The sequence below is a fragment of the Argiope bruennichi genome, chromosome X1 (genome assembly GCF_947563725.1).
Source record: "Argiope bruennichi chromosome X1, qqArgBrue1.1, whole genome shotgun sequence".
Taxonomy (NCBI): domain Eukaryota; kingdom Metazoa; phylum Arthropoda; class Arachnida; order Araneae; family Araneidae; genus Argiope; species Argiope bruennichi.
Window position 1 is genome coordinate 65,444,233 of NC_079162.1, and position 13,729 is coordinate 65,457,961.

Here is a 13,729-nt window from a genome sequence, read left to right on the forward strand (position 1 = left end):
ATCAATGAGAACGAATTTCATAAATCATTCCTGCAGTGAATACGGAATGACATGCTGCAAAAAACAAAACTTTACGCTGCTGAGGGGTTCGGGTAAAAAAATAAGGTTCCAACAGATAATCTCCGAGAATTCCTGCCTTGAAGTTAATATTAAACTTGTGTTATACATTCGACGAGATAGTGAAATGGGAATTTTCGTACGATCAAGTATTCTTATTTTGCGTATTGAAGACGCTTTTCTTGTAAAGCAGACCATCTGAGAATAAAATTCTGGGAGGAAAGTGTGCAACTTCCTATGGAGCAACAAGCATCCAGAGTGGGCACTCCACCCGAAGTGGATAATCATCACCGCATAGGAGTTAGACTTTCTGCAAGTGGAAAGGAGTGCATGTTTTCAACTCGCATAACCTTCCACACCGTTACGTGCTGAATACTCAGTTCAGCTGCAATTGATTGTGTACTTGACGATGGGGTATCGGCAAAGCGTTCCAAAACTCTATTTCCTGAGTCAGATGTGCGCACACTATGCTCTTGTACTGCATTTGACATCGTTATTTGAACCCTCCAAGGGGCAAATCCGTCTTAAGACGCCCCTCAGGGGCTCACCTACTATAGGTGAGTACGGGTGTCCCAATCCCGAGGTACCCAGGGATCTTTACTCCCTTTATGATTTACTCTCCACTACGCCTTCTGCTGTCTCCTTTTTTTCTTTCCCTCGAGGGTACGCGAGGGAGCTTTCCATGAGAAGCTGTCGCCGCTCTGTTTGCTTCCTGCTTCTCATGGACAGCTAATACCCCCACGTGTTTGCCGTGCGTGGCGACCCATTAGACGGGCGGTGCACTGTGGTCCCCAGTGTATCAATCGGCTTGTCGCTAACCACCTAAGTGGTTAGTCTGCTAGGGATCAAGCGAAGGGGTTACTCCTTGGGCTTGGCGTTAAGGGTGGTCACTGTCCCCGGGGGTAACTCCCAGCGTATAGGTACCAGTTAGCATTATGGTAAGTGCTGAGGCTAGGAACATCTAGAGCCAGTTACTGCCATCCCTAGTAGGGCTCCGTGGTGGGCGATGCCGCTGGGCCTGAACCTCTATAAATATCATATGGGCCGCAAAAACTTTTCTAACTTCAGTGGACACCTCAATAATCAAGTCGAATCTAACAAATCTTTTGATACATTTTTTATTTTGAAACGTATTTCTACTACAAATGAGACTTTTCATACTGTTTCTCCGTTCTTGGTTGAGAAGGCGATATCCTCTAATCTTGGTAACACTAAGTCTATTCGGAAACTACGCTCAGGAGATCTGCTTATTGAGGTAGCAACTCGTAAGCAAGCAGAACAAATTCTTAAATTGAATTCTCTAAGCACTATCCCTGTTTCTGTTACTCCGCATGCATCTCTTAACTCCTCAAAGGGTGTGATTTCTTGTGGAGAACTTTTTAATGTTCCGGTAGAGCAAATTTGTAAAGATTTCAAGGCAATTGGCGTTACACATGTGCGTCGGATCAAAATCAGAAAAAATGGTGAACTAGTTGATACTAAGCATTTAATTCTCACTTTTCACTCTCCTAAAATACCCGAGTCAGTTAAAGCGGGGTACATGAAATTGGCAGTTAGACCATATTTTCCAAACCCCTTGCGGTGTTTTAAATGCCAGCGTTTTGGGCATTCACAAGCTTCCTGCCGTGGAACTCTTATTTGTGCCCGCTGTGCGGAAGCTGTTCATGACAGTTCTGCATGTACTAAACCAGAGAAATGCGTAAATTGCAAAGATTCTCATACTTCCTTTTCCCGTTCCTGTTCTGCTTGGAAATTTGAAGAAATGATTGCTGAGAAGGTAAAAAAAGATATTTCTTATATCGAAGCCAGACAGATTGTGAAGTCTCGCACTCCACCTCCAGGAGTCAGCTATGCATCTGTGGTGAATAAAACATTCGGAACCACAAGCACTCAGATCTTATCTGCAGTTCTGCTCGATTTAAAATATCGTACATACCTTCGGAGACCTGCCCTAGATATGACGAATCTTTTATAGCAGCATTCAATCCCAGTACATGTGGAGAGAAAACCGAAGAAATGCGTAAATCCACTGTCCCAGAATCTAATATAAGTTCATCTGATTGCTCTGGTTTTAAAAAAGTTAATAACAGGAAAAAGTTCAAAAAAGATTATAGGATTAATAAAGATAATCAAAAACTAAATATTAATAACGCACCGAAACATTATAAAACCTCGCATCTTTCAGAATCTCACAAGATGAACTTGGATAAAAAAGAGAGTGCAAAGTTCCATAAAACTTCACCTAGAAAGCCTCCCCTTTCCGCTTCCGTAGAGGGCAATTCTGGAACGAATGATGTAACAAGTGCTGCTTTGATTACAAACTCTCCAGCCCTTGTTTATTCAGCTGATACTGAGACTCGAATTTTAGCTGACCTTCCTTCGGGAAACTCCAGTGATCCATTACGTCAGGAATCGGATACTGACGCAGAAATGTGTTCTAGTGCATCGGAAGGTGATACACTGGAATATAATATGTCAGAAAACTTAGAGGATACATCTGAAGACACTAGTCCTCCAACTCCGCCTCTACCAACTACTACACGCAAACGGGAGAAAAGATACTCCCATATTATTATTCCAACAAAATATAAATAAATATATATCATCTTTTCAACCTTAGTTTTTTAAAATTATCGATTTCGTAGTTATCTGTCGGTTTTAAAATTTACATTTATTGTATGACGTTATGTACTCAATTAATTCCTTTTAATCTTTGCCATAAATTTATTCAAGTATTTCATATGTATAGTACTTGTTCTCAATGATTTTAGACATTTCTATTTATGTACTTAAGGAAAATTTATTTTAATATTTTTAAAATTTTATATATTTTATACCTTGATCCTGTTGATCTAACATATGTTTGGCGCAGCATAGCCAAACATGGCTCTTGCGCCAGTAAAATCATCTAACCAACCAACCAACCCGTCTTAAGACGGAATCTTTTCCCCCTTCAAAACGGCGGACCCGTCTATAGACGGAAACAAAAAACCCCTTAAAACTGTCGCTGCCCGTACTTTTACGGGTTGCGGTTTTTCCCTTCCCTCAATCTCAAGCTGTGCGATAATAAGAAGGGAATGTGAGATAAGGAAAAGTGAATCGTTATCAGTGGAAGATATGATTGACGTTTTCCTGCTCGCGTCCATTTATGGATTTTAAAAGATCGCTTAAGTTCTGAGCCGTTACTTTTAAGATTTTGAGATATTAAATAAGAAGCCAAAATTAGTTTTAAATAAAGGGAATAAAATTGAACGTATGAAAATATATACCTGGAATGAATAAATATACGTATTATTAATAATAATTTGATCGATAAGATCTTAAAGCTTTCTAGCATAAGAAAATAGTTTATCTAAAAAATATATAATTAAAATTTGACAAGTTTCTCTTTTATAGCGTGCTTTTATTTAAGGATTGCTTTTGCAATTTATTTTTCAAAATAAGACACTAAACTTATGTACAGAATTTACTTAACGAACGAAACTTTTTAATTTTTAATGAAATATTTTTTTTAGTTTTCATTAATATGTGTATTTAAAAACGGGGAGATATATAGAACCAATATATTAAAGTGAGATTTTCCGGAAATATTAGCATTCGTTACATTAAATCCTTATTTTTATAATGTAATAATCTATATATGAAAATTGAATATTCGTTTAATTCTTTAAGCCTTATAGAATTTCACACTCCTTGACGAATTGGAACAAAAATGTAAGCATTGTAGATATATAAGTTTCATTGTTTTTATATTTTTCTCTGGTTTTTAATATTTCAAAGTTAATATAAGCGCAGTTTTTAAAGGTTCTATTTTTTTTTATCGAAATATTAATCTTATTTCACTGCTGAATCCCATATACATCGAGCGGTTTTGTTAATGCTAAATTGGTTTCTTCTGACATTTTTACTTATACGTTTAATGTTGAGTAATTTAATCCGCGTGAAATGAATAAGTGATCTAATAGTGAGAATTTTTTGTTAATTTTATTAAAGTGAAATAATTACACTGTTTTTTTTTTTTTGAAATGTTGCTATTTTTTTACATCCTTGATCTAATTTTATCTCTTATCTTAGCATTTAAAAAATTTTTAATGCCTACAGCTGACATTTAGACTATCTTCTTCTCCTGTTTGCCCAGTTTGAGTTCCCTGGATGTGATTTTAATTTATCAAATTTGCTAGTTTTTATGTCCTAATATGCCAAATGAAGAAACTAAAATGCTCGTTTAGTTTCCCAAAGCTTTAAAGAGGTAATTAATTATTGTTAATTAGGGCTAAGTTTTATAAATATTCTAAAGAAATTAAATATAAAAATACAAAAATTTAAATAAAAAATCTGTTTATTTTCTTTCTTTTTCACAAACAATAATCGCAGCCGAGGTATTTTATATATACTAGTTTGTATATGTAAAATTGATGTATCTTTTTCTGACATTTTGGCTTAATTTTTTTTTCGCATATTTTTAACACCTTTAAATTTTTAATGTACCTAATATATATCATTTTTAGTTTGTTGAAGAATACAATTGCATTTCACTTCGTAAGTTTGACAACATTATACATTTTATCACACTAGATTTAAAACCATACTTTTAATATGTACCGATTGACAAATCTGATAACTTGCCTCACTACAGATTTTTGGCCTTCTTTTATACGTCATAAATATAGACTTCAGGCATTTTTTTGTTGCGTTATTGAAAATCTAAGTATTGAGTTTTGAAAATTTATTTAAATACTGTAGGAAATGTGAACAATAATGTTCTTAAAACAGAACGAATACGAACACGTATTTAAAAACCTATTACAAGCTAAAACTATTTTTACAAACACAATCAAAAACATTTTCAAAATATATGTTTACTTATATACACATCTTCATTGATATGCTACTTTTATTAGTAGTTTATAGTAAAACTTCTATTTGTGCTATTACATCAGGTATTTAATGAAGGGATTGTTACCTGAAACCAAAAGATTTTTGATTCCGCTTGACATTAATTCCTTAAATAAGAAATTAATCCCTTCAAAAATTCAGCATGCACCTAGAAACGCAATGTTTTACCAACGTTCAATTATGGTTCAAGCAATCTGCATACATTTGCACCAAATTTAAGACTAAAAATGTTGTTCTGCCAAATTCTTTAGATTATTAATTAAAATAGATGATCTTAAAACTTTTTAAGGATTTAAAGAGAAAACTTTTGCAATTAAATATGTTCTGTATTTTTTTAGTAGCATATGTAGCAGATAAATGCAGGCGAATCCATGTATAATTATTGTGATTTCTAATATAGTTGAATTTTATATAAGATACTTATATGGGTGTTATTTTTAGAATTGTGCAATAAAATTAATCTTTCCCTTACTTTTTTGAAAACGTACAAGAGAATACACATTTAATTTGATGACAAAACAGCAAGTAAATTTACTCCATAGAAAAATTACGAGAAATTGCTCAACCTATGAACCTCTATGGCCTCTGGGTTTTTCGGAAGAAATTATATTGTAAAGGAAAATGATTTATACGAAATATTGAAAGTTTGAAATGCAATAAATGTTTTCTCGGAGATTACCAGAAATATAGCAATATAACAAAATAATTAAATAAAACTTAATGCAAAAAGTAGAATATATAAATAAAAATATTAATGCAATTAATGATTATAAAAGATTCTATTAGATTTTTGTTATAGGGGATGTAATTGTAAAATCAAACCCGTCTTATTTATTCTTGGAATTAGGAAAAGAACAAACACAAATATTTTAATTACAAAATGTCAGACAAAAATTATTAAAATTATACAACCTTAAAGCAAATATTCAGAATTTCATAGAAATAAATTAATACACAAGTCCAGAAAAACTTATTTACAAAAATTTAGTTTTCCTCTTAGGATCATAAGAGGGAATTGTGTAGTATAATGAAAATAAAAGCATATCAGAGAATATATGTGGAAACGTGTATAGAAAATGCTTGTTTCAAAAGATATCTTAATACATACAGCTTATTTAAATAATAAAATTAAGTCCCAACTGCTAATGGGAATCTGATTTGTGAGACTGAGAATGTAAGTCTCGGTAATTCATCACAGTATGGTATCTTTCAAAGCATGGTATTATGCACAGTGCGACCTTGCATTGTTTGCACTCGAACCTAGTTTCTTTCCGCAAACGACGGCCTTTATTGTCAAATTTTTTGCTGCACACAATACACACTCTTGATAAGGTTTTCTTTTTTCCTGTCGCTTCAATATGTGCGGGAAAGTGGCGTCCAATAAGGCGGTCGGTTGAAGTCAGAAGTTGCACATTTTTCTTCTCTCCATACGTTTGAAATAAACTTTCCATCTAAAATCTAAATGTGTCATTCTACCTCCACATATTTTGAAGAGTACAAATGCATTCCACACGCTCTGGTTCAATAATTGCCTGAAAATCTTCTTGTAATACTTTTTTTTTTTTGCTGATTTCGAACTGTTGGGTAATATGATAAGCATTGATCAGCCATATCCACACCTCCCATTGTTCGATTATAGTCTAAAACAGCCTTAGGCTTTTTAGTTTTAATTTCTTCAATATCGCCATTACTTTTCTTCCTTTTGCACTTCTCAACAAAATCAATTGTGTGTATTGTGCTAAGCATATGGATTGGCTTCTTATCCATATACTTTAAAATACACATTTTACCTTTCTGGAATCCAATTATCTCTCCCTTTTTAATATTTCTGTCCTTTATGTCTTGTGGAATACCACGTCTATATGATCGTAGAGTTCCATAAACATCTGTTTTATTAGTTATCAAAATCTCTGCCAGTTCTGGTGAAGTATAAAAATTATCCAAAGTTACGCAATATCCTTTACCCAGAAGATTTTCCATCAACGTCATAACTATATTAGTGGTTGAAGAATATTTATTCGCGTTTTGCCATAAAGGCATGTCTCTTCCAGTGTATACTAAGCTATTCCAAATATATCCGGTGCTTGATTCACATAATTGGTAAAATTTTACTCCAAATTTCGACTTTTTTTTTGGTAGGTATTGCTTAAAGACCAACCGGCCCTTATATAAGAGCAACGATTCATCCACAGTCACTTCACATTCAGGAATATATGAAGATTTAAATTTCCTGTTTAAGGCTTCATATACTTCATATATTTTTCGCAGTCCAGGTTGAGGATGATTGCTTGTATCTATTGTTGCATTATTAGTGAATTGCAAGAACTTCATTAACAAAGCAAACCTTCTTTCGGACATTATCTGACCGAAAAACGGAGTATAAAAGTATGGAATTTGGGACCAATACAACTTTTGAATTGGCTTTTGAAGGATTCCTTGGAGTATCAGTAGAGCCAGAAATACTCGTATTTCGCTGGAATCCATGTCTTTCCAATTGTGCGACCTTGAACTGGGTGTTAATTCATTATTTTCAATAAAATCCTCGGCAAAACGGTTTGTTTCACTCGCAATAAAGCTAACGATATCATCATCAAAAAAAAAAATTCCGAAGAATTCCAAAGGTGAAGAACTGTGGATCTCAACTTTTACTCCGGGATTCGCAGTAAATGGAAATCTTGGGGGAGAAGGTCCAAGGTTGTCTTCATCCAGACGACACCAGTCTCTTGCATCATCTAATGATGCATCCTCATCACTTTCAGAAGAAAAATCTGAATACGATGAATCAGAATCAGAGTATTCTTCAGAATCCATTTATAAATTAGTAGATAAAACAAAAGCGATAAAATATTTTTAAAATACTGAAATTTGCCAAGTAACGACAAATTAAATCAATTAGGAACTCTTTTAAAATTTGTCATTTAATATAATGTAAACTAAAAAGTAACTTTTCTAACCTACACTATCTACCTAGTTTCCTACCTAGCTGACTAGGTACTCCACACAGGTTGCTCGATAGGATTTGAAAGGAAAAAATAAATCTAAATATAGGAATAAGTTTGTAGCTTCACTATCTCAACTATCTGCAGAATAAGTAAAGACAACCCATTTCTGGTCTTTACTTATATAGAGTCCCTATATCGATATTCAATTCTTTCGCTCCTGTTTTTATTGCCATCTGATATGCTTTCTTGTACAATAATCATCTGGCATGCAAATGAGAAAATAATTCTTCAAACTATCACATGCTTTGAAATCGCATATCAAACTTCAAGCATATAGACCAATCTGCTCTAAGCGTCTGTACACGGTCTGCCTTGAAACTGTCGTACCAGTTTCAAGGCAGTACCAGAGAGCTGACGAGACAGGTCTGATGCTGTGCTCCGTTTCTTTTGGCAGTAACTGCCAAATACCGGTCCTCATTCGGAGTTGTAACTCGGGGGCGACCTGTGATGTAACGTCTACTCACGTTACCATCACCTTGGAATCGTTGCCAAAGCCTGGAGATGAGACTCTAGGCTATTCCAAGTTCCTCGGATACTTCCAGCTGGGTACGCCCACATTCCAGACGACCGATAATTCTGAACGTAAAAAAATCATCCAAATGCGTTCTTTGTGTCATATCTATGTGGTTATTGCATTGGAAAGCTTATAAAGCGCTTGCGAACAATTTTACTTCTTTACCTGTACTCCTTATACATCACTCTCTTACACTCTCGTTATTGTGACGTACTCTGTGTCATCTGGTGGCTTCCTGCAATTTGCATATGATTTTTGAAGGTGTTTGTACTCATTTGAAGGGTGATATATGTATTTTAGAGTTCGATTTCCGCGTGACACTGAATTTTCCTGAATTTATGGACATGAGTGTATTATCCCATAATGCATATCCATAATGCTGAAAAGCATTGGAATCTGTCTCAATATGAGATTTTTCTGGGGTTAAATGATATTCCTTTGATGCTGGCTTTTACTTCAGATTCGTAAATAATTTTTTTTTTATTAGGTCCTTGAAATTTTTAAGTAACGTAAAATATTTGTACTGATTTTTTTTTTAATTCAATGTCCAAAATTAGATTTGGGAGAAAAATTCTTACAAATTTTAATTGTTTTTAGTATCAAAGTATGTGTTTCCTTTATCCACAGGGTCTTTTTGTTTTAAACGGTGTTATTTGGATGGCTTTTTATTTTGAAGTTTCAATGTCCAGTTGCTATATTGGAAGTGGTGAATATTATTGATTGGAAATATCGATATTTCATTTATATTTATTATCTATCATAATTAACATTATTTACTAGTTATTTGTTAATTATACATCTCTTAAAACTTTTATATAAATCTTAGGTACTATTAATGTACTTCAATTCATGAAAACAATAATATCGTTTAAAAAGGAAACCAGACTTAAGATCTTGTAATCAAGATACTTCTCAAGACAGGGTAAAAAAAAATTTTCGTAAGCAAACAATGGCAGATGAAGTTCATACTTTTTAAAAACATCCCAAAATATAAATTTCTTGTAGGCTAATATATAGTATATAAATTACAATTGCTAAACAAGGTATAGTATATAAATTACAATTGCTAAACAAGGTATAGTATATAAATTGCTAAACAAGGTATAGTATATAAATTACAATTGCTTTACAAGCCATACACTGGCAAAGTATTAGTGCACAGGGGTTTCGTTAGAACACCGAGGACAAGTATTTATTTTGTAAAGAAACGCGAGACAGTACACAAATGGCAGGATTGCTTCGACAATTTTTAGCTTGAAAATTTTTCTCTCGGTTCTCAGTTTTAGACGCTTCTTAATTAGATTATTTTCGCAAATATGATTATTGCTATGGTCCCGTCAGCTTCAAGTCATTCAAGTTTTATATGTGTAGGAACATATAGATTTCATTAAAAGTTGCGGAATTTGCCCTTAATATATCTTTTTGTGGTATAAAATGCATAATAAACAGTTTCAAATTAAAAAGCACCGATACGAGTATTGCAATCAGTAGTGTATATACTAGGAAAGATTTCTTAGCATTCAAAATGTTGATTTATACTGCAAAAATAACATTGAATATGGAACTTTAAAATTTCGCACTATTTTCAATTTAACCCTTATCGTGGCAAAATTGCTTTTTTGAAGAAAAGCAAAAAAAAAAAATGTATATAGGTAGTTTCTTTACACTATAAAAAACATCAAAAAATAAATTAAAATCGTAATATGAAAATTTTGGAGAAACAAGATGTATACTATTCTATACATTGCTACACGTACAGTGATTAGCGCATTTTTAGGAATGTATATTATGCTATACATTGCTATGTTTAGGGAGTTGGAATGTTACTGGTAGTTTTTAACATATACCAAAAGATTATTGTAAATAACATGATTTTAAATAAAAACTGTCTTGGTGGAAGTAAAAATGTTTAATAAAATAAATCTTTCTTGAACATTTTTTTTTTACAAAATGATCGTAATATAATAATTCAGAGTCCCTATTGTTTGCGGTGGTACTCCAAAAAACAGTTTCGATTCTTCACATAACAAAGTTGAACCTTACATTTAGTGCACATCGTACTTGCCTGGCCAGCTTTGCAGTACTTGCACCTCTGATATCCGGTTATTTGCGGCCAATGGTCATATTTGTCATACCGGACATCATTGCATGGTCGTTCAGATACCAGTTTTTTTATTTTTGCTTTGTCGGGAATTGCGTCTAAATTTTTCACTGAAACGTTTCGACCTCGTTTCAATACGCCACTGTAGATTTCATTCCTAAAATATTTTAAGCGATCCTGCTTTCTAGTGGTGTTGATCATTTTGTTATGTCTTCGACGTAAAAGCCAAGCGTTATTGATATATCCAAAGCGTTGTTGCATATATCCACACGCTGCGAGAAAATATACATATACCACCAGTGCGATCTTATTCCACTGCGATATAATGCAATCAGCATGTCTGCCAAATCGACACCTCCCATGTGACGATTATAGTCTTCAACAATTTTAGGACATTTTACATCAACACGAGATTTTGCTTCTTTGCTGAATCGTTTTATATTTTCGACAGGGTATGCATCATCATAAGAACTCACCAATGTGACCTGTTTATTATCAAACCACTTGACAATAATAAGTTTATTTTTATTGCAAACAACCTAACAGAAGGCACCTCTTCCTTTCTTTTTAAAAGCCTTTTCAGTTAGCAGTTTAGTAGCAGCATCTTTGAGTCTATTTTGTCTGATTGTTCCTAAACTAAATATACTATAATTTTGCCTCAACATATGTACCAGCTCCAAGGAAGTAAAATAATTGTCAAAATATATCACACTTGCTTTATTTTTAATAGTCTTAGATAAAGCTAAAACTATTTTACTTCCAACACCCATAGTCTCTTCCTCTTCATTAAATGTAATCTCCCGCGTAGAGCAAGAAGTCATAAATGATGCCAGATACACCGGCCCTGTCTAAGTTCTTGAAACCCCATTTACAAGGCTTATTTGGGTTATATTGACGACGACTTCCTGCTTTCTTCCCTTTGTACGGTATAACCATTTCATCGATACTAAGAGCATTCTCTTCTACGGATAAACACTGTGTTCGAATGCGCTCAATTACAGGACGTAGTTTATAATATCTACCTGATGCATCGGCTTCAGAATTATTGGTAAAATGTAAAAATTGCCTAATTTGTTCAAATCTTTTTAGGGGCATTACATCTGCTACCTTTGCATAACGAAAGGGCATTTTCCAGTAATCTTTGTATGATGGCAAAATTACAATACCCATGATGACATTTATTGCCAAAAAGTCTAGTATTTCTTTCCTTGAAGCTGTTATGGATCTTCCTGTTCTTTGTACGCTATATAAATTTGTGGGAGTGGTAATAATATCTACTAAGTCTTCAGTAAAAAAATCTATAAAAATAATCTAAAGGTGGCAAATCAGATGGTACATTTTCCAAAAATGTAGGCCCTGCTATTTCAACCTTGTGTTGAAATTTTGCTTTTTACCTACGAAAAGATAAATTAATTCTTCTGCTACACTATCTTTTTATTTTTCGTGCAACGATGGCAGGAGCTTTGCGTTTCATTTTTTGAGCGCGCGTCAAAGGTGTGCCGACAGGCGTGGATGCAGGTGGTTGATTTGAAGGCAAAGATGAAATTGAGGGTAGAGCGTCATAATTACTTTCTGATGGATTAGGAAATACCTGAGTAAGAATAGGTGTAAGAGGCACTTCGGTTGTATCGGCATAAATACCATCTGCATGCGTTCCTATCTCATCATCAGAAATTTGTAGGAGGTTTAACCTTTCGAGACTGGAATTTATCGATGGCGCTGGAGAACTTTCTGCTGATCCAATCATTCCAGCTTCATCACCGCTACTAGCTCCGTCACTTGTGTCAGAGTATGCATTTTTTTCAGGCACCTAGCTCTTTCACTCATAGCAGTCTAAAACCAAAGCAAAAGAAACATGCTAAAAAGCCATCACCATAGTAAAGCCAAACCATATTGTATTAGATAGGTAAATAATATATGTAATGTTATTTGTCCCTTTATATAGGTAGGTAGTCATGCAGTAATAATAGTAGTATTTTTGTGGTAATCGAACCCACAACTTTGTGTGTCGCTTTCTACAACCACTATATCAACGAGGTAGTCAAACATCAGTACAACTGTCTTTTAAATTGTAATAAAATTGGTTTTAGTATATAAGACAGACATACTTGCAATTTAAATTTTATAGTAAAGTCCAAAAAAATATTGATCCCGTGAATTTAGCAATGTATATTATTCTATACACCACCAACGAAAGGTAAATTACTGCAACTGCGGCATTGTATAGTATAATATACGTTAGTAAAAAACACGACAAAAACATGCTAATTCTCATAGCGACAACAGAATATATATAAAAATGTGTGAGAACAAACATTTAGGCATGTGTATGTTATAATAAACATGCATATTTAGGGGTACAAACATAAAAATAAAATAAAACTTACCTTAGATAAACCTGAGCGGAGCATCTTGACGGTTATTTTTCACAACTGATTTAAAATTATGACAGATAAACTATTTTTATTTTTGAAGTATAAATAAACGTCTAGAAATGTCATGGGTTTAATAAAACTAAGTTAAAAATTATTTTATAGTGGTAGTATATTTTTATAAAGTTGTATGTATGGTATATTATACAAAATGAACATAGTTTTATTTTCTAGGACATGTGCAGCGCAGCTTGGCCAACATTGGCTCTTGTGCCATAAAATTTTACTCAATAACCAATCTACCTACCTACACTGAATTTGGTGTACCATCCAGTCTTAAAGAATAAAAAAGAATTTACTATACCACCCAATTTTAAAGAATAAAAAACACATCAGCTTGGGAGAAAGACGAAAATTCATGCACGAGCAAGAAGTAACCCTATTAGCGATTTCAAATAAAAATATTTTTTTTCTAAATACTGTTGTTGCGGATATGGTTGATAAATTCAGATTTTGTTGCTTTAAATTAAATATTTTCTAATTGTAAATAAAGTGTCTTCGAATGCAAGGCTTAACCCTCCAAGTGGCAAACCCATCAAAATAGGGAATTTTTTCTCCCATCAAAATAGCGGGCCAGTCAAAAGACGGAAACAAAAACTCCCTTAAAACTGTCACTGCCCGTATATTTATGGGTTGCTGTTTTTCTCTTCCCCCGATCTCAAACTGTGAGATAATGAGAAGGGAATGTGAGATAAGGAAAAGTGAACCGTTATCAGTGGACGATATG

At 33.6% G+C, this 13,729-nt stretch overlaps 2 protein-coding genes and 1 pseudogene across 2 annotated transcripts; 1 reads left to right on the forward strand and 2 right to left on the reverse strand.

Moving 5' to 3' along the window:
• Window positions 1-1,063: 1,063 nt before the first annotated feature.
• On the forward strand, window positions 1,064-2,032 carry LOC129959249 (uncharacterized). The gene has a single exon (XM_056072072.1). The coding sequence runs from the start codon at window positions 1,064-1,066 to the stop codon at window positions 2,030-2,032; it is 969 nt and encodes a 322-aa protein (XP_055928047.1).
• Window positions 2,033-6,474: 4,442 nt separating this feature from the next.
• Window positions 6,475-7,764, reverse strand: LOC129959250 (piggyBac transposable element-derived protein 4-like). The gene has a single exon (XM_056072073.1). It carries the CDS (start codon window positions 7,762-7,764, stop codon window positions 6,475-6,477), a length of 1,290 nt encoding a protein of 429 aa, XP_055928048.1.
• Window positions 7,765-10,767: 3,003 nt separating this feature from the next.
• LOC129959251 (piggyBac transposable element-derived protein 3-like) lies at window positions 10,768-11,821 on the reverse strand (annotated as a pseudogene).
• Between the last annotated feature and the right edge of the window lie 1,908 nt (window positions 11,822-13,729).

Coding starts and splice junctions, on each gene's coding strand:
- LOC129959250 (XM_056072073.1), bottom strand. CDS start 7,764: ATGGATTCTGAAGAATACTCTGATTCTGATTCATCGTATTCAGATTTT.
- LOC129959249 (XM_056072072.1), top strand. CDS start 1,064: ATGCCGCTGGGCCTGAACCTCTATAAATATCATATGGGCCGCAAAAAC.